This window comes from Vombatus ursinus, unplaced genomic scaffold, assembly GCF_900497805.2.
Source record: "Vombatus ursinus unplaced genomic scaffold, bare-nosed wombat genome assembly UNPS02014813.1, whole genome shotgun sequence".
Lineage (NCBI taxonomy): Eukaryota > Metazoa > Chordata > Mammalia > Diprotodontia > Vombatidae > Vombatus > Vombatus ursinus.
Genome location: NW_020954591.1, coordinates 12,545,538 through 12,571,709, shown reverse-complemented (window position 1 = coordinate 12,571,709; position 26,172 = coordinate 12,545,538). Strand labels below are relative to the sequence as shown.

General features: G+C 39.2%; 1 protein-coding gene across 5 annotated transcripts in view; it reads right to left on the bottom strand.

Annotated features, from left to right (window-relative positions):
* Positions 1 to 21,184, bottom strand: part of FLT3 (fms related tyrosine kinase 3) — a 74,641-nt gene extending 53,457 nt beyond the window's left edge. For 3 of the 5 annotated variants that reach the window (XM_027835221.1, XM_027835224.1, XM_027835225.1), the window contains exons 1-5: positions 20,853 to 21,183; positions 16,592 to 16,713; positions 12,429 to 12,634; positions 3,997 to 4,112; positions 527 to 644 (exon numbers count right to left, since the gene is read on the bottom strand). In XM_027835221.1, the coding sequence (XP_027691022.1) occupies positions 527 to 644; positions 3,997 to 4,112; positions 12,429 to 12,634; positions 16,592 to 16,713; positions 20,853 to 20,901 (611 nt within the window). In that variant the 5' untranslated portion in view covers positions 20,902 to 21,183. Of the gene's footprint in view, positions 1 to 526; positions 645 to 3,996; positions 4,113 to 12,428; positions 12,635 to 16,591; positions 16,714 to 20,852 lie in introns of all 5 variants that reach the window. The other 2 variants (XM_027835222.1, XM_027835223.1) reach the window with 1 other exon arrangement.
* Positions 21,185 to 26,172: the final 4,988 nt, after the last annotated feature.

Here is a 26,172-nt window from a genome sequence, read left to right as displayed (position 1 = left end):
ATACTTTTGGGTTTGTATCCCCAGTGCTTAGCATGGTTCCTGGCTCACAGGATGTTTACTGATTGATTCATAGGGAGTGGGGGAGGGGGACTCCCGTCTGTCCTAGAACAGCACATGGCCTTCCCATCTCATCGCCATCATGATTGACATTTCACAGGGTATTTTACAATTTGTCAAATAAAATAGCAACAGTTCAATGTATTTCCATTTGTTTATTTTGAACTATTTTTAGTTTGCTGATTTTTATTGTCTTTATAAATGATTTTTTTATTATCCTCAGAAATGTCAGCCCTTATAGAAGAAAAATGAAAGTACTACTGACTGTTGTATTAACTACAATATTTTGGACACACCACCTATTCATTATAGCAGTATAAACTATTTGTTTAAAAATGAGTATGGTATTAAATTATTAGATTGGCTAACATTTGTAACATTTGACTTGTATCTTTAAAAAATTCTAGTAGAGAATTTAATCTGTGAAGTCCATAAGTATAATTATCAAAATGAACAGTAAAAATCTTACCTTTCACTCTGTGGACTGCAAAAAAACCACTCTACCTCTGGCTCTGGGAAGCTTTCTGATATGCAAACTACTGCATTCTGGTTTTCCAGTTTTTTAAAGTACGGCTTTCTGAGTTTTCCTGTTAAATTAATTCAAGTTACATTTTAAAGTATATGACAAGACTTTTTTCTGAAAGCATCATTGCTTATTTATAATTAATCATTTTAAAGTTCTTTTAGTCCTCAGAGGTAATAAAAATATTTAAAACTGACATCATAAAGAATTGAGTACTTTATTCCATGCTGCTCATTTATCATATTAAGCTCAACAGTGATTGAAACCTTGAGTTTCATCACTGTTCTCTCACCAATATCACTCATATAGGACTGTGATTGGCACTCAAATTGATATGAGAGAGAAACTAGCTGTGTGGGGGGGGAGGAGAGGACAGGAGCATAACAGAATGGGAACTTTAGACTTGACAGTCAAGAAAGGGAGAGAAATACCAGTAACATATAGCTTAAAATGGACACTTCCAAGAAGGAAAAATGTCAGGGTTCCCCACTCCTTTCTGTACTTTGCCTCAGGCTACATAAAAAACATACTGAGATAGATGCCTAAAATCTAAGAGTTAGCAAAGACCCTAGACATATTTGTTATGTAATGCAAAGAGTAACAGACTTGGAATCAGAAGAGTCCTTGCTCCTCTGCTTTTTAGACTTTGAACTTCAGTTTCCTCATCTGTAAAATGGTGTTGGAAATGTCTGCCTTGGCAGATTTCAGAAAAACCTGCAAAGACTTACATGAAATGATGCTGGGTGAAGTGAGCAGAACCAGGAGAACATTGTACACAGTAACACTAATATTGTGCAACGATCACCTATGATTGACTCAGCTCTTCTCAGCAAAACAATGATCCAAGACAATTCCAAAAGACTCATGATGGAAAATGCTAGCCACATCCAAAGAAAGAGCTATGGAGTCTGAATGCACATAGAAGCATATTGTTTTCACTTTTGGGGGTTTTTTTGTGGCTTTTCCTTTTTTTCTGTTTCTTCTTTCACAACGTGATTAATGTGGAAATATGTTTGTGGGTATAACCTATATCAGATTGCTTGCTGTCTTGAGAAGGAGGGAGGGAGAAAAAATATGAAACTCAAAATATTATAGAAAATGAATGTTGAAACCTAGCTTTACATGCAATGGAAAAAAATAAAATACTATTTACCTCCCCCTCCCCCCAAAAAAGAAAATGTCTGCCTTGACTCAGAGAAGTTGTTATGGGGATCAAAAGAGCTCATTTATGTAAAGAGTCTTGAAATCATAAAACCACTTATTATTGTTGTTATTGTTCTTATTATTCACTTGTATTCAGTGGCTGAGATGCACTGGGCCCCAACCATAATCAACAATCCAAAGCCAAAGCAATGATCAGTAAAAGCCAGATACCATACAGATCAAGGAACACATTCAAATAGCTGGCTACTCCTGTGCTTTTTAGAGTGCCATTGCCTTGTTCTTTTAGAAGAAATGAATCTGTGGACAGCTCCCTCCTTTATTGTTGTTCAGTTATTTCAGTGGTGACCAACTCTTCATGACCTCATTTGGGGTTTTCTTGGCAAAAATACTAGAGTGGTTTGCCATTTCCTTCTTCAGCTCATTTTACAGATGAAGAAATTGAGGCAAACAAGGTTAAGTTACTTGCCTAGGGTCACACAGTTAGTAAGTGTCTAAGGCGGGATTTGAACTCATCTCTTCCTGACTACAGGTCTGACATTCTATCCACTTAGCTGTCCTTTATCAGTTGTGTAGGAATTCATTTCCTGCTCCCTCTAGAATGGGAGTCTATTGTGTCAGGAGAGTAGTGAAGATACCTTCCTTAAACATCCATTGTGTTTCAATATTTCCAATAATGGGTGACTTGCTACCTTCCAAGGGAACATACTCTAATTATTGGAAAGTTCTTCCTCATATTAAACCAATATCTGTTCCTCTGTAACTCCCAGAGTCAATCCCAGTTCTAGTCCTTTGAGACACAACATAAGTTGAAATTCTCTTCCATATGATAGCTTTTAAAACATTTCAAATCATACACTTCTTAATTTTAAAATTGGAAAAGACTTCAGAGATCACCTAGTACAACCCTTTCACTCAATTCCATTCAGTCCTATTCAATTCTAGTAAGAAATAAGCCTCCTGAAGACAGCTCATTTCATTTCTGTCTTTGTATTGGCAACACCCCGTGCAGTGCTTTGCACAGAGTAGAAGCTTAATAAATGCTTACTAAATTGAACTGAAGAGATCTGAAAGCCTATCTGGTCCACCAGCCAGCAAATAAGGCAGGATTTGGCCTCCAGTTTCCTGATTCCAAGTCCATGAAAATCTGTTCACTGTTTTATCATGGAGATGATGATCTTCCCCAAACACTAAGAAGCCTAAACTGTTTGGAGTGCTGCATTGGCACAAAGGTGTGCTAAGGCATAGGAAGCACCCCCCACCTTTTGTTCTTTTTTTAGTCAGGCAATCAGGGTTAAGTGACTTGCCCGGGGTCACACAGCTAGCGTCAAGTGCCTGAGGCCAGATTTGAACTCAGGTCCTCCTGACTCTAAGACCAGAGCTCTATCCACTGCACCACCTAGCTGCCTCACCACCTTTTATTCTGAGTGAGCAGGTGGGAAGGTATTGGGATGTTGATGTGCAAGGTCATTTAGTCTCAGAACAACACAGATCTGGGCAGGAGTCATACACCACACCCAAATGGAAATCCTGCATACCCCTACCACTCCTTGGGGAAAGCATCTGTGTGCCTACAAATGGAAGCACCCATTTGTAAGACTACTCGGTTACTGGTTGATTCTGTTCCATCCAGTGAAGCTGGATGGTTGAGAGAAAGCAGGCAGCGGTTGATGAAAATTCTTTTGTCTCTGACCAATAAGGTACATTGCTGGTGCCCTTGTGAAAAGGAAAAAGACAAGTAAATTGAACACATGTCCTTCTGAAGGGGGCAAGTCACTTCTCCTCTGATCCTCAGATTCCTCATCTATAAAATAATGGGGATAGCCTAAATGATCCATAATATCACTTCCAGCTCAAGTTCTATGGTCTCAGGCACTGAAGCATATGAGTAGTGTTGAATCTTCTCAGATAACAGCTAACATAATGACAAAGTAAGTATCAGATTGATCATTCATATAACCAACATATTATATTTGTTGTATGTTTAGTTATATTTATATGTTGACTTTTAGTAAATGACTTGAAGGCACAGAAATCTACTCAGAAACTTCCTATAGTTTATTCCAAGTGGGTCTAGAGAGCATAAGCAATCCAACTTTGCCGATTTTAAAAATTTGCATCCAATTCTCTGGGCAAATGGTAAGCCTTCTAGAGAAATAAACAAACAAATAAATAAACAAATAAACAAAATAAATAAAGACATTGAAGCCGTTCCCTCAAAATCCGGTGGATCTCTTTTATCAAACCCAACTTACTTCTTACACTCACTGTAAATATCACTGTGTAATTCATAGCTTCACTTTGAATTGAAAGTAGATATTCTCCAGCTTGAGTTTCTGTCATTTTCAGAATGACAATGGAAACAACTCCTCTGCAAAACAGGAAAGAAAACTTGTTATTATGGAAAGTTTGTGAACTACAAAAAAAAAATGTACTGCTGAATCAGAGCTCTGGTCTATTAAAGCCAATGTTCAGTCTCTAATAGTGATCACAAAGTACTCTTTGTGGAAAAGGAAAGACCTTGCTCTCTCCAACTCAATTCCATCTATAGGATCATTATCATTATCCCCATCATCAGACTTGGCTCTTAGGTGGAATTTTGAGGCCTGTGGATGCTCTGGGTACATAATTTCAGGAGTTTAGAGAAAGTCTACTTTAAGGGTGATCAAGCTCAAAACGTCTCATGCGAAGGTAAGGACACAAAATTGCAACTTAGAGCTACAGAGAAGACACAATCTTCAAGAGAAGAATATGATGAGAAATGTGACAAAGGAAAGGAGGAATGAGCCAAGGAAACTGCGTCTAAACTCAAGATTGACAACCATGAACCCAGAGTGGGCCCCAGGCCTTGCTCACACAACAAAGTCCTCAACCTACCAGACAGCAAATCCAGAATCTCTTTCTACTAAAGGAAACTAATACCAGTATCTTCAGACTAGAAACTCTTCTGTTAGTGTGTCAAGGTTTACAATTGGGGTACAAGTTAGGGTGGGGCAGGGAGGGAAGGGGCTGATAATGTATGTGAAGATTTTCATGTAGTTTGCTGCTCAAATTTGTCTTCCAGCAACAGCTAGGGTTACTCAGGATCAGGGGACACAGAGCCTTTTCAGGGAATAGAGAAAACAAACATTATGGGAGCAATGAGGAATTCCCCAGGTTTGCATCCAAGAATTTGCATCCAAAAATCATTTTACAGATGAGAAAATTGAAGTCCATAGAGAGGGGAAGTGGGCTTCCCCAGGAACACACAGATAGTAAATGACAGCTAGAATTCAAACCCAATCATTTGACTCCAAATTAATGATTCTTTCTACTATACAATATTGACTTCAAAATTCAGTTCAACACAATTCAGCAAATATGCATTAAGAGCCAACTATGTGCAAGACATCATACTTCATGCTGGGGATACGAAGGTGATATCACACAGAGTCTGCTCTCAAGCAGCTCACAATTGAAAAATGGTAGATGGGGGAGAGGTGAAAGACAGGTGCTGAAATTATGAATTCAAAACAATATGAGATAAGGGCTGAGGGGAAAGCCAGTCAAAATGCTGTAAGATTTTGTTCTCCCACTTTCTAACTAACTCATTCCTCACCCTACCCCATTGTAATGTCACTGCTAATTCTACTGAAACTGCTCCCTTATCCTGGTTTAAAACTTCAATCATGTTCATCTTTTCCCTCTCCCTTTTTTGCCCATATATAATTACTTGTCAGGTCCTCTAAATTCTACTGCTACAATATCTCTCACATTGACTCCCTACTTACTACTCCACTTGCACTGCCATCAACCCAGTTTAAGCCTTCATCACTCCTCAACTGGACTATTGCAATAGCCCCGTCACCAGTCTCTCTGCCTTTGGGCTCCATCCCGCTCCAATCAATTTTTCATACAGCTGCCAAAAATAACCTTCTTATTATGAACAGATCTGACTATGTCCCTCTCCTGCTCAAAAACCCTCCAGAGCTCCTATTGCCTCTAGGATCAAGTGCCAACTCCTTACCTTGGCATTTAAGGCCCTCCACTATCTTAAAGCCTGATTTCATATTACTATCTTTAATATTATACATTCCAGTCAAATTGGACTAAGCTATTCCTTAATCTTGTCTTACCATATCCTAATCCCATGCATTTGTGTACCTTGTGCCTGGACCACCTTCGGGCTTCATCTCCACTTACTGAAATCCTTCTCTTCTTCCAAGACCCAGTTAGGTACCTCTGTGAAGCCTTCTCTAATTTTGCCCCAACTCCCCCTCCCACACACATATCTACACTTTACCCCAGCTAAAATTGATCTCTCCCCTCTCAAATTTTCCTGAAGCACTTTGTTTGGATCTTTCTCTAGCCCTTACTACATTCTACCTTCTACAATAGTTATATGTATAAATGCCAAATCCCTTGTTTTAGAGGGCAGTGACTATGTTGTTTGTCAACTTTGTGTTCACAGTGCCTAGAGAAATACCTTATGTACAACTGAATGATAAATTGGAGGAAGGAGAGATCAATCAAAAGTCAGCAAGCATGTGTTAGGCACCGGCTATGTAAGTGCCAGGCACTTGCTAGGGGCTGGGGATAAGAATATAAAGAATAAAATTACCCCTATTCTCAAGAAGTTTACATTATAATGGGGAAGAGGTTGTTTTCAAGGAAGGTTTTATGGAGCAGGTGGCCTTGGGTTGAACCTTGAAAGAGAAGGAACTCTCAAGATCCAGGAAGTTGGAAAGGATATGAGTAACCTGGTCCTGAAATAGGGAATGGGATCAGCAAAAACCGAGAGGAAGGAGAGGATGTGAATGAGTGATGGAGAGCAGTCTACTTTGGCTGGAATGTAGAGTACATGGCTGGAGGCAGAATGACATAAGGATGAAAAGGTAAATTGGAGTGAGATTATGGAGGGCCTCCTGGCACACAATTTGGATGGGAGATAGTTCAATATTCAAGTCTACCTACTTGGGTTTACTCACATTCCCTACAGCTAAAAGAAATATTCTTTCTCTGATAATATGTTCCATTGAGCACTCGTTGTCACTACCAACCCACAAAAGAATTATTAATAAATATAATACTCTTAATTGTAGAGCTTCTCATTATTGGACAGTGGAATTACTTTTGGGTACAAGTTGCAGAAATCTATCTTCTTACATAAACATTCTAGTGCCCTCATTAACAAGTAATTTGATGCATTTTCACACAAGACTTTGGAGAGATGATTACTCATAGTAATTATGATTACTTATGCAGAGATTAAGATTCTGGATAATTTACAATCAGAGGACCTAGGTTTGAAATCAGCTCTGATGGTTGTAACCTGTGTGACCTTGGACAATCCTGGCCTTGGTTTCCTCATTTGTAAGGTAAGGGGCTTGGTTTATGGTATTTTATAGCTCTAAATCTAGACACAGTTTTCTTCTAGGGACAGAAAATTTAGAGACATTGAACAGAATAATAGTATTTTGTAACTAGAAGATACCTTAGCAATCATTCAGATCAGGGGTCTCCAACAATTCAACTGAGGTCAACTGGTCAATTGTGAAACCCTAATCAGTGATTAAGGGGAAGAAGTAACGACCATAACCCCATTCCCAAAGGCTACCACCAGTGGAAACAGAGACAGTGTTTTGGTCAAAAGATTTCCTTAGTTCAAAGGCAGCTACCCGCTTCTTTCCTCCCCTTTCCACATACATACATATACATGTATGCATGCATACACACACAGAGGCTCTGCTTTCAACACAGCAGAGGTAGTGCTCTTTCCCACAAACATGGGAATCTCAAGATTTTGAGGAACTGCAAAGTAACTCTTCTCCACAAAAAAGGCAGAAACCAACCACTTAGCTATTCCAACCTTCTCATTTTACAGATGAGAAAACTGGAGATTGACTTGTCCAAATTGACCTAGCTTGGCCTGGCTAACAGTAATGATTTGGAACCAGATATACTCTTACAAGGGTCCAAATTCAATTCACTGCTATTAACTTTCAGATCTTGCCCACAATTTCGTGTTTCCTATAAACACAGTTAGGGAAATGAAAGTGGCTACTCAATCATATGACTAGGAAGCATAGTAGAGTTGAACCTCACTTCATTATTCATTAGACCTACTCTTTAGATGTTATATGAACGTGAAATAATATTTTCCACTAAGTCCCATTATAATTTCAAAGAAATATTTCCCTAGGGGAAAACAAGTGGATAAAGTCCAAGATAATTTTTAACAATCATAATTTTTTATACTCTTTTTTCCAAGTAACATTTTCTTTTGTCACAGTGCAATCTGTATGCATTTAGTTCTCCCTTTCAAACCTTACCAGGTGTTATTTAAGTAGACTATAAAATTTACATAATCTTTGTTTTTAAAATAGACTACAAAGTTAATTTCCATCTCACTAGGAAAGCTCACTGGTTCAATGAAACTTCCATGTTTAAGAAGTCACACTAGCTTATATCTCTAATTCCAATTTATTTTTATTTTCAGGTCCAATTTTTCTCTCTTCCTCCAGTCCCTCCCTCACCCATTGAGAAAGCAAGAAATACAATACCCACTATACATATGATCTACTTCCAATATTTAACACAACTCCCTGACTGCAACAGCCCCACATAAAAGTTTTTCAGACTCTGTAAACTGGTCCCTAAATCCCTAAATCTAAAAAGTTAAAGTTTTAACTATTCCTTCAAGTGATAGCTTTGTTATTAATAAGTGTTTATTGACCTAATGCCTAACTGATTTATAACAAAGAAGTTCTAAAGACTATAGCTCATTTGAAGTGAGGACTGGGCTAGCAGGGGTATTTAAAGTGGATTCACTCCCATTTCTTCCGGTGACCTGCAGGCAAATGGAAGACCTTTCCTGTGTATTGTGAGATACCAGATTAACAAATCAGATGACTCCCTACCCTTGCTTAGATATGTAAATGTAAACCTAAAGTGAGCCAGTATGGACAAAGCCAGATTGTCACACTGTGTGGCTATTGTGGGCAAATAGGTAATGGTGATGAGTTCAGGAACTATAATTAATAACAATAATAAATGATAATACCACCTAAGACTTTGTTGTTATTGAGTCATTTCAGTTGTGTCTAACTCTTTGTGACCCCATTTGGGGTTTTCTTGGCAAAGATTCTAGAGTAGTTTGCCATTTCCTTCTCCAGCTCATTTTACAGATGAAGAAACTTAACAGTGTTAAGTGACTTGTCCAGCGTCATGCAGCTAGTAAGTGTCTAAGACCAGATTTGAACTCAGAAGATAAGTCTTCCTGACTTCAGGCCTGGCACTCTATCCACTGAGCTACCTAGCTGCCCGAGGTAAGATTTATAAAATGCTTATTATGTTCGAGGTACTGTGCTATGTACTTCCACAATTATCATTTCATTTGATCCTCCTGACAATTCTGGGAGGTAGGTCTTATCATTATCCCCATTTTCAGATGAGGAAGCTGAGGCAGACAGAAGTTAGATGACTTACCCAGGATCACACAGTTAGTAAGTGTCTGAGGCCAGATTTGAACTCAGGTCTTCCTGACTCCCCATCTAGTGTTCTATCCACTGCACCACCTAGCTCCCCCTTGTCCAACAGAGTCACTGCCATCAATTCCTCAATCTTAACCACAATTCCCTAGTCACAGAATAGAGTTGCTATCAACTACTACATCTTTAAAATAAGTTTTCAAAGTTTCTTGACCCCTAGACACAAACCACTAGAAACAGAGAGATGTCATGGATGGCAACCACTATGGAAGTCCAACACCCTCACTTAGGCTTTTACTTTTCCACCTCTTTTCACTCCTCATTTTGTTCCTTTCCCTTTATCCCTTTCCTGTTATCTGTTTGAGTGGACATTTTTTAAAAATTAGGCCAATTAATCTCACCTTATCAAAACTAGCAATGGTGATTATTGTTCCAAGTGAATTTCAAAAGAACAGCACTGATGCAGTCAGTGGTTCTCATTCCCAAGTTATTCCTTAGTAGTAAATTTGGTATTGCACTCTATTTGGCCATTAGGGCACCCACATCATACACTATACACATGTACACATGCATGTAATAGTATTACAGATCGACATTCATATTTGAAAATGATGCTGCCAGTGAGTCAGTAAGATGTGTTTTATTGTGTAGTGGTGATGACCTGGGTTTGAGTCATCCACACTCATCCAGGATGCTTTGTAGCCTCACAAGTAGAAGTCCCACACTTTGTGAATCCATGAGCAAATTATGAATATTTCCAAGGCTAGTTCAGTAACTATGGAACAAAATCTCTAATTCTAAAATTCTTTGATTCCATTAGCCTTTTTTTTAATAACCAAAATAAAATTGGAGTGTATGTGTGTGTGTGTGTGTGTGTGTGTGTGTGTGTGTGTGTAAAGGAAAAGCACTCAATTCAATCCAATTAAGTAAATGCCAAGAGTTAATACAGATAGTTTCTTTCCGGAAAACATTCTCCCTAATCCCACTCCACCTTCCCAAACACACACACACACACACATAAATACACACACATACACACACACACACCAAGGGAAGGGAACCAAAGGAAGGTTTCTCCTCTGTTTTTCACCATAATCTGATGAAAAGAATTGTGGACATATGGTATCACTAAGATTTTCAGTAACATGCCTCTGAGCAACAAGCCTTCAACTGTTAATAAAGTTCTTTATTTTAACTCAAATTAAAAGAAATAACTATGCCACATCAATCTGAAAAGTACTTCAAAAGAGGAAAAGAAAGTGAATGTGTCCAAAGATCTGGAACGAAACTTCAAAAGCATGTGCACTGGTCTGAAAAATAGTTACTGATTTAATTTACCTTGAACACTGACTGACCTCTGCTCTGCATGCAATTCACAATCACAGCATATATGTATGTATATGTGTATGTTTGTATGCACATATGTATACACACACATTCTGCTGTCTAGGTTGCTCCCTTGTGGCCAGTGATGAATTTCAGAGGTGAGGGCTCTTCACCTTTCTCGGGCCATCAGAGCGTCATTTAGTATTGCACTCCTACAAAAGTATTTTCTTGTCTATTGAATGACTTCTGTAATACACCAAATGGTTCCCTGTGTGCCTGGAGAGGGAGGTGGAATAGTTAATACTACTAAAATGGATACAGATGGATTGTATCCTGTTTGTCCTTCACATCTATGATGATTGGTCTTTAAGGAGTGACAGCAGCAGGGGGGAGAAAAGGGAAGCAAAATTCAAAGAATTTTAGAGATGAAAGAGACCTCAGGGACCATCTCATAAATCTCAGTTTACAGATGAAGAATCAGAGGACCAGAGATGTGAAGGGTTTTGTCCATGGACACACAGCTAGATGGAAGCAGTCTCCTAACTCCTGATGAAGGATTTTTTCCCACTACAGCAAGCTATATTTCAATTAGAACATAATCTCTGAATCTCTTAAATTTTGGTTTAGAGAAATAATAAAAATGAAAAGTTTGTTGTAGAAAGTTCAAATCCTCCCTGACATATTGCATAAAAATATCATATATTGTAAAATATTGAGATACAAAGGATACAACTAATACTCTTTTCCTTTGGAGCTACCTATGAATGTAACTAAAATGAAAGGTTGCAAATACCTGTCACCTACGCACACTAATCACTTAAAAAACAAGATATCCCAGGACGTTCTTTGTACAAACTCCAGAAAGTCTTTTCTTACCAACATTTCAATTTGTCAGCCACAAAACAAATCTAGTCATTTCCAATATTGGAAACCTGAGCTGTGGTGGGGAGCTGTCCACATGTGAAATCTGCATGTGCTGAAATAGTCAAGGTTGGAAGTGTGCTGCTGGTTAGCTCGAAACTGCAGGACTGGAAAGGACAGAAGCACGGGCTTTGCCCTGAGTCTCTTCATCAGTAAAATGAGGAGAACTAAATGGTCTCCAAGGTCTTATGAGCATTTGGAGATCCAATTTCTGGGGCTCTCGACCAACCTTAGTCTAGGCTTGCCTATTTTGCCCTTTGGATCTTGACACTACTGTACTACCGATATACACTTTGGGACTCTGGATGGGCCTCCTGCCTCTGATCCCAAGTTTCTCCTTTAGTTTCATCCAACCATCCACTTGTTTCTGGCTCCTCACTACTTCACTTCACTCACTTCCACACTTCAGTTAGCACTAAAGATAAATCGCTTCACACCATTCATTATGGATACAGGCAAATCTAAAGTAGTGAACAATTATTAGGTCCTGATGACCTTAAAGCCTACTCCATGGACAGTTCTTGGCCACAGCTATTGACCAATCTGAAGAGTTTTTAATAAAGAGTACACAAGTGTAAATTTTCTATATCATACACCAATTTGCTAGGATTTAAATTTATTTGTATATCACTTTTATTCAATGAGAGGCAATACAGAATAACGGATAGAATTCTGGAGTTGGATTCAAAGAAGGTCAAGAAGATTCAAATCCTGCTTCTGACAGTAAATATATGACCAACCACAGATGTGTTGCTTAACCTTTCTGAGTTCCAGAAAATTCCATAAAATGTATATATTAATTTATAGGTATGTCACTATTTGGTGGAGAGATTTTCCACTCCATCCCTCCTCCAGTCAAATTGTTTCATGCAGGAATTAAAAGAAACTTTAAAAATTACAATTGAACTACATTTTAGAGCAAGAAAGTGCTTCCTCAAGGCTGTTCTTAGTGTGTTTACCTCACTGCTTACCTGTTTTGTAAATCAAAGTCAGGTTGGCAATCTGTGGAGTTATTCTTAAAGAACCAAGTGCATGAAATGTTCCCTGGGATACTCAACATCACTTGCAATGTAACAGCTTCAAAAATGTCTACTTCAACTGTCTCAGCTGCTTCATACACAACTCCTGGGCTTTCAGGCCTCAAGGAACATCCAAGGTCTTTCATTAGATTTGATGCCTGCATTGCAAAATGAACAAATTCATACAAATGGCAGTAGAAAAGACTATGGCCACATTTTTAACAAAAACTTTATTGAATATTTATATTTTTCATATCACCTCACAAAACACTTTGGTAGCCCCATTGTCTAGAATATATATGATATATATGTAATATACACATAATAAAATAGCTGAAAAGTTAAATAAACTTTCAGTTGCATCTTCAAATACTTTCATAAGCATTAAGCAATTATTACAGCACTCAAAAGGAATAAGCAAATGGTAGTTTACTGATGAGAAACATACACTACAATGATTAAGAATAACATGGGAACTAGGTCAACAAGAATTAGAAATCCATAATGATTTCTTGGATCTAATTTTTTGCTGCCTCAAATGTTAATGAGGCCCATGAAAGAAGGTGAAGCAGTGGTTTCTGTCTTACACCACCTGCAGTGCCTTGATGTCAGGTCTTACAGAATCATGGGAATCAGAGCTGGAATTCATGGATTGCTATCTCTGAATGGGATAATTTCAACTGATTCATGTTATAGATGAGGAAAGTAAAACCAGAGAGGTTAAGTGATTTGCTCAACATCAAATTTGTTGAAGTAGAAGGGCCAGAATTTGAACCCAGGTCCTCTGACTCCAAGTATGTGACATCATATTACTTATGATATGGAGCAAAGAAACACTTCATGAAAAAAAGGTCTCTTCCTCTTGGGCATAGGCCATATGTGTATTTTGATATTGATCTTTTTTTATATTGATCTTACTGGAGCATTTATCTTTAGTTCTATGTTTTCATCATATCTATAAAATATCTTGGGGCAGCTAAGTGGTGTAGTGGATAGAATGTCAGACATGGAGTCAGAAAAACTCCTCTTCCTGAGTTCAAATCTAGCTTCACACATTTACTAGCTGTGTGATCCTAGACAAATCACTTAACTCTGTTTGCCTCAATTTCCACATTTGTAAAACAAGCTAGAGAAGGCAATAGCAAACCACTCCAGCACCTTTGCCAAGAAAACCCCAAATGGAGTCACAAAGAGCCAAACACAACTGAACAACAACTTAACAACAACAAATACCTTAGAAATAGACATAGAATTTAAAAATTGGACGGCCCTTAACATGGAACCCAACTCTCACTTGGACAAGAAAGAATAGGGGCAATTCTTTGTCTTTGATCAAGGGGCAGAGAATGTTCTCCTTCTCTCCTCCTGTGAGCACCAGCCCACTCACAAGGGCTTCAGTGTTGTGCAGTCTATACCATTCATGAATTGTCCCAGTTTCATGTAAGCAGCATTTGTTACTTGGTCGGCATATGCTTTTCTTTCTGTTTCTCAACAGCAATTGCTCTTTTATAAGGCCTGTACAGGGCTGGAGCCAGTGAGGCCTGGAATGAGCCAGACCAAGGCAGACAATCCAAAAACAGAGCAGGCTGTCTCACTGGTACATGGATGGCACTCTTCCAGAAGTAAAGGCGAGAACAGAGTTATACATTTCTACATTTTTGCCTGACTCAAGAACTAGACACTTTAACATTTAGCCTATCAGATGTTCTCTTCAGATACCTCCTCAGGGCATCAGGTCTCATTGTAATCCATTATTACATTTTTTTGTTTATATCTGTAATTTCATCAGTTCAAACTGAACTCCTGAGCCCTCTACCAATTTAGATGAGTAAATTCTGAAAATTACAGTCTTAAGAGAGTAATCTGGGGCATTAAAAAGTTAAATGACTTGCCCAAAGTTAAGGAACTTACCAGAGGCAGTATGTTCCAGAGGCTGAATTTGAGCCCAGGTTTTCCTGAATTTGAGGCTGGTCCTTCATACAATAATCAATTTTTTAAAGGAGAAGTTCTCTTTTTAATCAGCTTTTCACTCTGTTATTTAAGTGGGTGTATATGTATGAGGCAGCTTGGCAGAGCAGTGGACAGGGAGCTGGTCTGAGTCAGAAAGGCCTAGGATCAAGTTCCATCTCTGACACATACTGGCTGTGTGCTCCTGGACAAATCACTTAACCTTTCAGTGTCCCAGGCAACTCTTTAAGACTATATATAGTTCCATCATTTGCACCATTTACTCAGCTATGTTCTAAAGAAGTGCTGGATCTACGCTCACTCTGTGGCCAGGCAGATTACCCAGCAACATAGGCTTCCAGGTTCATGGGACACATTCTGCCAGCTAGATGGAAATATTTGACTGGAGAGACAGACAGAGAGACAGAGAGGGGAGAAAAGGCTCTGGCGCCCCCTCTAGCTCTGAAATTCTGGGTCTTCATCTTTTCTTCATTCCCAGAAGGCTACTGTACTCAATGAAAGAGGAGAGAATCAATATTAGTGTTTGAATTTCCAAGTAGACTTTATGGATCTGAATTTGGAGTGTCATCAATGCATCAGTGAATTTGTTTTACTATAGTATTTTTAGAGAGCAATTAGGTGGCTCAGTGGATAGAGCACTAGGCCTGGAGTCAAGAAGACCAGAGTTCAAATCCAGCCTCAGACACTTATTAGCTGTATGACCCTGGCAAGTCATTTAACCATGTTTGCCTTGGTTTCCTCATCCGTAAAATGAGCTGGCAAACCACTCTAGTATCTTTGCCAAGAAAACCCCAAATGGGGTCATAAAGAGTTGGACATGACTAAACCAGAGGGTTTTTTAAAAAAAATTCTACAGATTCACTGAATGTTTTAATCAACCAAATGTACCTCTCTCTCACTGCCTTTTGGTCATTCAAGTAATGACCACAGTATTATAGGACCATTTTGAAGGTCAAGAAATATTTATTAAGTACTTACTGAGTGCCAGGCACTGTACTAAGTCCTATGGATGCAGATAAAGGCCAAAATACTGTCCCTGCCCTCAAGGAGAAAAGATGTAAATAACCACAAACATATAAGATATATACAGGGTAGAAGGAAGTCAATAGCAGTGAGGAGGACAGAGAAAGTCCTCCTGCGGAAGGTGAGATTTGAGCTGAATCTTAAAAGAAGCCAAGAAAGAGAAGAGGCTGAAGTGAGGGAGTAGAACATTCTAAGGTTGGAGAAACAGTCAGTGAAAAGTTACAGAGAAGAGAGATGGAACGTAGACCAGGGCAGCTGGATTGCAGAGTTATCAGAGGGGGTAAAGTGTAAGAATACTGGGAACGTAGGAAGGGGCTAGGTAGTCAAGGGCTTTAAATGCTAAGCAGAGTTTATATTTGATCCTGGAAGTAATAGATGCCACTGTAGTTTACTGATTAGGGGGGTGAAAGAGTCAGACCTAGGATTTAGGAAAATCAGTTGACAACTGAGTGGAGAATAGATTGAATTGAGGCAAAGAGCCTAATTAAAAGCATCTTGCAACAATCCAGGCAAAAGGTCATAAGAGCTCATTCTAAAGTGGTGGCTGTGTGAGAGAAGAAAATGTAAATGAGAGACGTGACAGTAGAAAGAAGAAGACTGGACCACGGATTGCATTATGTGAGGTGAGTGCAAGTGAGGAGTTGAGGATGACACATCAAGGTTTCCAACCTAGGTGACTGAAAGAACAATGGTGTCCTCAACGTTAATAGGAAAGTTGGGCAGAGGGGAGGGATTGGGGAGAAAGATAATTAGTTCTATTTTGGATATGTTGAGTTTCAGATGCCTATAGAACTTACTATTCTAGAGCTGGAAGGGGCCTTAAAATGATTTAGCTCAACCCCTCATTTTATAGATGAGGCTTGATAGGTTAAGTAATTTGTACAAAGTCTCACAGGTAATAATCATCAGGAATGGGATTTGAACCCATGTTCTCTGAGTCCAGAGGTAGTTCTCTTTCCACAGTTCCATGCTGACTCACTTAACAACAAATATACAAAGGTATTAGACCTAGGTACAAGTAAAGTTCATTCATACCCTACAAAGGAGCTGAACAAAGCCTAAGCAGAGTCTCTGGAATAATGTCTTCTGTTGTCAGGTTTAAAAAAAACTTAACATTATTTTACCATAAATGTTGTTGATGATGTCCTTATTGATGAATCATTCATCTTGTGATCAATTAACACACATTTTATTACAGGTGGTTCTTGGTTTGCAGTAGATCCAAATGTCATTACTGAAATAACAACTGCAAAACAAAATCAAAACAATTTAAAATTGTTTAAAATATTTAAAGTTTAAATTTAAAAAGCATTTAAATTAGTAGCAATGCCACACAAATATCTCAAAAATTGAAAAGAAAACACTCTACCAAGCTATTTTTGAGAAAAATGAAATGTTAATACTTGAAAAGGAAAGAATAAAGAGAACTACAGACCAATATTACTAATGATTATTGACACAAAAAAGGAACCTAGACAGAAAAATGTTCCATGAAAGTCATGTTGGCTAGGTTATAGAAATAGATTGCCTGGTGATCACAATGGCAAAATAAAAGACATTTCCTACTGTTAAGTTGAATGGTTCCTCAATTTAGACTATTAACTAGTCCCACTAGCAACCAATGAACACATATTGTAGTGTCCCCTTCTGTAATTCTTGTATTTATTTTGCATTTGTTGTGTATGCTCTTATGCTCTAGATACTTATATAGAGAACTATATGGTCTTCCCTATTAGAATGTAAGCTCCTTGAGAGCAGAGACTGTTCCATTTTTTGTCTTTGCATCCTCAGTGACTAGCACATCATAGGTGCCAAATAATGCTTGTCAATTGATCTACTGGCTACAGAGACCAGGATGATTAACACATCTGGTATAAGAAATAGATAAGAAGAGGGATTATGATGCAAGTTACAAATTTCTGCTGTTAATGATACCTAATTTGTTCAGGATGAATGTTAGGGATGCATTTTCTCCCGGATTTACTCTAGACATGCTAGTTCCTATAAAACAGTTGAAAGATTGGGTCCAAAAGCTATCAATATTTGCGGATGCTCAAGATAGTGATCAGATTCCATCACCTCCGGTGACTTCATGTCTTTCATCACTGAGTGCATGAAATCAAAAGGGAACTTTTTAGCCAGTGAGGTCTATCCAATTGATTAGCTGCTAAAGTTTTGATGGAAGCTGGGGGTTGTCTCTTCTGGGTAACCACAAGGTCTATGGTTGAAAAGCTTTATCTCTTCTTCAGATGTATCTTTTGTGTTGGAATCTATAGGCATTTTGGTATTTTGGATTGAAGAGAAGTCAAAGCTTTATCTCCCTAGCAACCAAACTAGACACTAGGAAAATATGCTTATTAGGTAAAACTAATCTTCAGTATCCTATAGCCTCTTAAATCTGCTGAGTTTTACTCCCATCTCCCCAACCATCACTTTAAAAACTTATTTTCTTATTTCTAGAATTCTCATGGTCTTTCTCCATTCCTCATCATGAAAACCTATTTTCAGGAAAAGTTTTGAAATTCACTCAGATAAAGGCATAAATGTCTAATAACAGGCTTCCTTCTTCCTACAGGAATTAACATTTAATTTGGGAAACCAAAGCTAAGATCTAAAGATGGAATCCCAACTATTATGGGGGCAGGAGGTATTATGAAGAGAAATAGGATGATGCCCCTGACATCACATACATCTACCAAAGACAAGTCCTGGTTGTACACAAAAACTAAGATATAAACAATACAAAATAATTGGTTAGATTGATCTTCTGGTCTTAGAAAGTAAACAAAAATCTTCTTAGACTATATAACCTTTAGAGATACCTTCCAACTTGAACTTTTATAGTTTCCCATTTCACAGTTGAGGAGACTGAGGCAAATGGAAGTTAAGTGACTTGCCCAGAGTCACACAGCTACCAAGTGTCTAAGGCTGAATTTCAACTCATTTTTACATTGTAGAAGTAAAATATAACCCATTACTTTATTCAAGGAAAACTTTTTATAAATGGCTTATTCCCAAGAATTCTAAATAGCATTGGTCAGACTACATCACTCTCTAGATTAGAGCCTTTCAGCAGCTCACCACTGCCTACCTACTCAATCCTAGTACTGAGGAAGGAAAACTAGAATAGCAGTCAAAAGGCTTATATGGGGGTCCCGACTCTGCCATGTACTACTTGGGTGACCTTAAGCAAATCACTTTATTTTTCTGAGCCTCAGTTTCTTCATTTATAAAATGAGGACCTAAATGTTCTAAGACCCCTTCTAGCTCTAATAATCTGCTCTCCTGTAAATAAAATATAAATTCCTTTGTCTGGCATTACAACTTGGCTATAATTTACCTTTATAGCTTTATGTATCTTTTCCCTATTTCCAACTATTGAAATTCTTCTCCTTCAAGGCCCCAGCTGAATCCTCCATGTTTCTCTTTCTGACTGCTCACATGGCAATGCCAGGACTCAGAAGTGATTCTTCCTTCCTTAAATCACAGTCCATTCTGTTATACACTTAATCATTTTTCTAATTTAAGTCTCTGTGCATAGTTCTCCCACCTTCCCCACTAGATTTTAAAGTTCTTGAGGACAAGGGCTACTGCTTTGAACCCCCACAAAAGGCTGGCATGTAGTAGTAATAATAATAGTAATAGTAGTAGTAGTAGTAGTAATAGTAGTAGTAATGGTGGTGGTGGTGGTGGTGGTGGTGGTGGTGGTTCTTGTTCTTCTTGTCACTTGATCTGGACCTATGATTTCATCAATGTGGCTAAATCCCAATGTGGAAATTCCATCCATCCAAGCAGATTGGTAATTCATCTCTAATTTAGTAGCTTTTTTTTTAAAGAGAATTTTCTGTTATGTGACTTTCCCATAATTATACAATTAATATGAGTTAGAGGCAGGATTGAAACCAATGCTTTCTGACAGCAAATGGTCTTTCCAGTATATCAGGATTCAGTAGATAAATCCCCAGAGTAAAACAGGCCCCTTATCCACACTACCACACAACCTCTTAATAATCACTTAACATTCGTTGAATTGAATTCAGATGTTCTGGAAGAATTAATTCATCTCACTCCCAAGAAGCATTTTAATTCAGCAGATCTTTTATCGAACATAGGGGCCCCCCACTAAGCTTTGAGAACAGGGTTTGTCAGCAGCTCTCTTCCCTTCTCTAGGGTCTCAACCTGAGCTTAACTCCTGAGGTTTGGGGTGGATTGGAAAAAGATTTTGGTAGTTTTTCACAGATTTCAGAGGAAAACGACAGAAACAAAGTTTTGTTTTTGTTTTCTTTAGTTTTGTTTGTTTGTTTGTTTGTTTTGGAAACGCAGACTTCAAGGTCCTTAAAAGAACCCTCCATCTAAAACCTGTGTTTTAAAGCTGGAAAAGACTTTGGAAATAGTCTAGTCCAGTCCAACCTCCTTATTTTACAGAGGAGGAAAATGAGGTCCAGAAAAATTAAGAGACTTACAGTCAGATAGTAGACAATCCAAAACCAACTCCAAACCCTTTCCATTACAGCTGCTTCACCTTGCTTGAGTCAAACTACTGAGATTTGGAGAAACAATAATTTAGTATTTGAATTATAATTGTATGCTTTTATTTTTGTTTATACAAAGCGTTTTTACTGCCTGAACCGTCTTTTGAATTCTTTTTTTTTTCTTGACGAATTTTTTTGTCGGGGGTGAAAGAGTGCTGAGAGCATGTTTTTCCCCACAGTTCGTTCCATTACCAAAACCATCAGGAAGAGATGGATGCCCCTGCGCAACTCTCCGTTGCACCCTCCCACGAAGTCCACAGCGAGACCGTCCGCTGCCAGCTCACCCCGACCTCGGAGTCCGATTTCTCCCACCAGACTCCGGACGCCAAACTCCCGCGGCCACACAGTGCCCCCAGGCGGGTATGGACCTGGGAGAGATGGGAGTCTCTCTGGGGACTGACGGGGGATGGGGCAGCTCAACGGGACGGGACTGGAGAAGAGATGATGGCCGGTAATCAGAGTACGCCGCTTTGGGATGGAGGGAAGAGCAAGAGGCATGAGTTCCAGAGGAAGGAAAGGGAATGAACGAAAGGGGAAAAGCAAGAAACGGAGGAAAAGTTCGAAGCGATTGGAGGGGGAAGGAGAAGGCCGGATGAGGAGGGTCAGATGAAAAAGAGGAGGGGCAAGGAAGACGCCTGAAAACCGGGGAAGAAAGGAAGGCAAAGGAGTGGGGCAGAAAGATTGAAAGAGAGCGCAAAATGGAGCTGGATAGAGAGTGCGCGTGGGGACTGGGGAGGCAGGCAAAAAGTCGGCAGGAGGGAAAGAAAGGAGAGCCGGCGGCGGTGGAGTGAAGGAAGGAGGGAGAGCGAAAGAAGGAGGTTGGGAGCGTGGCTCTACTAGGGGAGGTCCTTACCGAGTAGTCGGAGCTGGCCGCGGCCGCCTTGGAGCCAGAACATCAGCATGGCCTCCTGTGCCACAGGGGTCCCCCAGGCCGGCGGCTGCGGGCCCAGAGCCCGCAGATCCCTCCCCAGTCTGGCGCGCCAAGCGCTGCAGGTGGCTCTTAAGGCTGCGCGTCACCAACCACAAATTCCCTCGTAACTGCTGCAAAGTAGAAGAGCGGGGGAAACCCTACTTTAGTGTTGTTCCTTGTAATGACCGCGTGCAGAGACCAGGGGCTGGGCCAGGAGGGATACAACTGGAGTTGGGAGTTGGAAATACTTTGCTGGGGGAAGTGACCGACCTGCCCGGCAGAGTCTCAAGTGCAAAGAAAGTGGCGTTGGCACGGGGAACCTGTGGGCGCGGCTTTAAAGTTTGCATACATATATACAGTATCCCAGATGTGTCTCATAACTTCATGACAGGTATTGATTATCCCCATTTTGAGGAAACCAAGGGTCAAAGAGGCAAAGAGACTTGCCAATGGTCATAAAGATACTGTCAAAGGCAGGATCTGAAACTCGATCTTTCTGACATCGAATCCATCACTGTGCATTACACTACTCTTTCTGGTTTCTCTGTAAGGGAGCTGGTACTTCAGGTGGAGCATGAAGAGTGAATATTTAGCCTGTCACAACGAATGATGGATTTGGAGTCAGGAAAACCCAGGTCTAAATCGTGCTGTGGATACTTATTAGCTCTGTGACCATGATCATGTCACAACCTCTCTGAGACTCAGTTTCCTCACCTTTAAATTATCTATATTATCTATCTTAAAGAGCTGTTGTGAGACTAAAATGAATTAATGCATATAACACACTTTTCATAGAAAACTGAAGTGGGAGTTGAAACAATTTGAACTATGTCACACAAGCGGTAAACTTCCCATGCAGAATTTAAATGCAGGATCTCTGACTTCAGAGCCTGTGCTCTTTCTACTGTGCCTACCAACTTACCTCTGAGCTGCTAGGAAGAGTAGCATTCAAGGAGTGCATACAAGTAGAAAGGAAAATTTTTGCCCCTTCCCTAAAAAATCAAAATCATGAACTGCATACAGTCCAAAGTAAATTAGAAAGTATGGTTAGGTATCTATGCTATGCTGTGGGATCAGAAAACTGTAAGTTGAATGTGATTTTCTAATTTGTATGAGAATTCAAAACATGGTATAGCAGATAAATACTTGATATACTTCTGACTCCTCCACTATGCAGTTGTATAAATGAAAAAAAATCCATTAAGTGCTTATTATCTACAAATCACTGCTCTAGGTATTGATTAAGATAAAAAAGCTTAGATAAAATTCAATCCCTATTCACGTGGAGTTTCAAGTCAAGCAGAACAAACTATTAAACCCCTCCAGGTCTCAGTTTGCTTATCTATCAAATTAGGGGTTCATGGGATCATAGGACCACAGACTGAGAAATGGAAAGTTATCTTAAAAACCATTAGTTCAAGTCCCTCGTTTTAGAGATGAACAAATTAGTTCAAAGTAACATGCCCAAGGTCACACAAGTAGTGAGTGGAAGAATCAGAATTTGAACTCAGAGCCTCTGATTCCAAATCTAATACTCTTTCCATGATGTATAGGGTCCTTTCTGGCTCTAAAAATTCAATTTCCTAAATTATTTTAATTATTTTTTCTCCTATAATACAATTGATGGTGTTCTAATTTGTATAACAATTTTGTTCAAATATTCAAGAAGTATAAAAATTAGAAATGGCAAATCTATAATCATTAGATCATAAGATCATAGAAGTTGAAAATCTGAGATAGAAGAAATCTCGGGGGTCACTTAGTCCAACATATATATAAACAGAAATCCTCTTACAAGTGGTCACCTAAACTGTGCTTGAAGACTTCCAAGGATGGGGAGCTTACTACCTCCAAAGAAAGATCCGGACAAAAAGCTCATTCTACTTCTGGATAGCTCTAATTTTCCTTACACTGAGCTCAAATCTCCTGCTCCTAGTCCATCATCCAACATTACACTTCAAATACTTGAAGACAGCTGTCATGTCCCCATAAGTCTTTTCTCAGTTCCTTAAACCTATCCTTGTAGGGCATGGTTTCAAGTCCCCTTACCCTCCTGATTACCTTCCTTTGGACATGCTACAGATTGTCAACATCCTCTCTAAAATGTAGCACACCAAACTATCGTGGTTTCATGGTGTGTTATGAGGAGTCATCTCAAAGAATTCAGTCAGATCATTTCTAATCCAAGTATAGGCATTTACTGAGGATTGATGCCCCTCAGAAGCAGGCTGGGTTCCAAGAGGAACTGGCAACTTAGTTAAGACAAATTTATAGTGTAATGATGCTTATTACATGACAGAAATTATGAATTTTAAGAAGGCAGGAGGAGTTTGTTAAGGGATTAGGTATTAGGGGAGAGGTCCCTTCTACAGTTCAGTGCTCCAACATCCGGGTCATGCTGTTTTCTCATTGGCTAGCTATTGTGATGCTGTTTGGTCAAGATGGATAGTTGGGCATTGTGGTCCTGTCTTGGGCTAAATGGATTATGTGATTGTGGTCGAGTGCAAGGACACACCTGTTCAAATATGTGAATTGGATCTGGGGGCAGTGGCTAGTTAGGGGCAGTGGATGTATTGAGTCTGGGGACCTGTGGTGTGGTTAAATCAGGACATGCCTGCTGTTCAGTGGAGCCCATAAGGAAGTTAAAATATTGGGGCCGGGGGCAGCTTATTAGGATTCCATCAAAACTGAACAAAATACTCCAGAGTTGGTCTGAGTAAGGCAGAAGACAAAAGAAATATAGCTTTCCTTGTTCTAGACTATAGTTTTGATCATGCAATCTATGAGTAAAGTAACTTTTGACTGCCATGTCACATTGTTGCCTCATTGAGCAAGTTCACCACTAAATCAACTAAGTCTTTTTCACATGAACTGTTGTGAAGCTAAATATTCTCTCTATTATTTTTGAATGTGGTGATAGCATGTGGGGCTCTCTTTTTCTACGTGTGTGTACATGTGTAAATTTGTATATATATACACATGTATTTATGTATTCATACCATACTTTTGTGGTAACAAGAAACTGGAAACAAACTAGGTGCCTATGAATTGTGAAATAGATGAGTGAACTGTGGCATATAAATGTATTGTAAGAAATGATAGATTTGTGAAGTCAGAGACATATGGTCAGAATTGTGGGAACTGATGCAGGGGGAAAAGAACAAAACCAAAAGAACAACATGTACGTTGATGACAGTAACATAAAGGAAAACAATACTAAAAGAAGGAAGCTAAAATCAGATAATATGGTGACCAATATTGGTTCCAGAGGACAGATAATGAACTACTCCTCCTTCCTACTCAGTAATAGGAAATGAGACTATGGGTAGTAAGTATGGGGTATGATTACAGACTTGATCATTGCATCAACTAGTTTAGCAGAGCTTAACTGTTTTATTGTATTTCTTTATTATAAAGGAGAACTTTGTGGATAGAGTGGAATATATCAGGAAATGACAGTGGTATAAAAAAACAGAATCAATAAAATCTTTTTAAAAGTTATTGTAAGTTCAATGAGGTGGCACATAGTCCCTACACCTGGGGACAAAGTTCCTTCAGAGACTATGTGGAGTAATATGGAGTACGATTACAACCTTGATCATTGTATCATATAGTTTAGCTTAACTATTTTATTGTTTTTCTTTATTATAAAGAAGAATTTGATGGATAGAGTATAATATATCAGGAAATGAGGGTGGTGTTCAGCAGAATCAATAAAACCTTTTTTAAAATTATTGTAGATCAAATGAGGCAGCACATACCTGTAGTCCCTATACCCAGAGACAAAGTTCCTTCAATCCTTTCAGGTGTACCCTGGCCCCTAACCTTGAATCCCCTTCCATTAGTAGGGAAAATTTAAGCATATTGGGAGGTCAAAACTTTGAAAGAAAGTAACATTATGGAGAGTAGGGAGGCAAAAGCATTTTCAAGAAAGAATAACCTTCTAGCAGAGCTTGAGCGGCTGCATTCCTCCTCTATCTTGACCTTCCTCAAATGCCACTGCCATCTCCCTACCTTCTTAAGTCAGAGTGGTCTGAGAGGCTATGGGGAACTCTTTGGAAGTATTTGGGAAGTATTTTCTCAATTAATTATTGTGCTGTTAATTATCTCCTATTTATATTATATAAAGCTTGCTTTGTATATATTTATTTGCATGTTGTCTCCTCCATTCAATTGTAAATTCCTTAAGGGCAAGGACTGTCTTTTGCCTTTTTTTTTTCTTCATCTCCAGCACTTAGCATAGTGCCTGGAACATAGTAGATGCTTAATAAATGTTTATTGATTATTGATTGATCCCCCTTCCTTCACAGAGTGACTTAACCATGCTATCAACCTGATCTTCCTGCCCAACCCCAAGGCTCTTTGGCTGAGAGTTTGAAAACCAGTTAAGACAACACTCCAAGGCAAAGGCAAGGATAGGGGAGGCTAAGGCATCCCTAAGATAGTATAGCCCTACAGCAGGGACAGACTCTTTCTCTCTTTCCTCACCTGGTCCCTCCAGGCCCTCATTGTGTTTGAACTGACAATGAAGAGTGGAGATGGAACATAGCTAATTAGCAGCCTTGCAAAAACTTTTTAAATTCCAAAGAAGCTTGAATATTAGCCTCTAAGCTGACTATACCTGTAAGAAATCAAGCTACTGAATTTTGTTCTATAATTTTCTAATGCATGCTATGATTTTCTTAAACTTATCATTGCTTTCTTCAAGTAGGAATAAATCACATGTCTTAAACCCTATTCCTGTTTGTACTGAGTATCTCTTTTACTTTCTCCCTTTGGGGCAAATCCTGGGCTAGAGCCAAGGGTAGAATTGTTCCTAAAGTGATGGGGAGGAGGAGTAGTGTGAAAATGAGAGTGAGAATGGTAAACCTAACAGTCCTACGGTTAAGTCTGGATGCTTCAGACCTAACACCAGGTAAACCAAAATGGCTTGATAAAGGACAAAGAGTGAAGTAGGTCCCAACCCCCCTTCCCAGGCCCCCCCCAGCCCCCACCCAGGTCCAAAGACAATTGGTGCTTCTAGAACTGTGTGTTAGAATGGAATGAACCTTTTCCTCAAGCAAAGAGGCCTTTGGGCCACAGCTGGTAGAATGGTGGGACAGACTTTCTGGGTGAAAAGACCAGAACTGGTCCACTCTCTCCACTACAGAGAATGGTCCAGAACTTATATCCTATAAACTTCTGCTTCTGCCTTAAAAATCTCCAGGAACAATAAAGATGTTCCCTCACCTCCATTTTCACCATCCTCTCATAGGTTCCATAT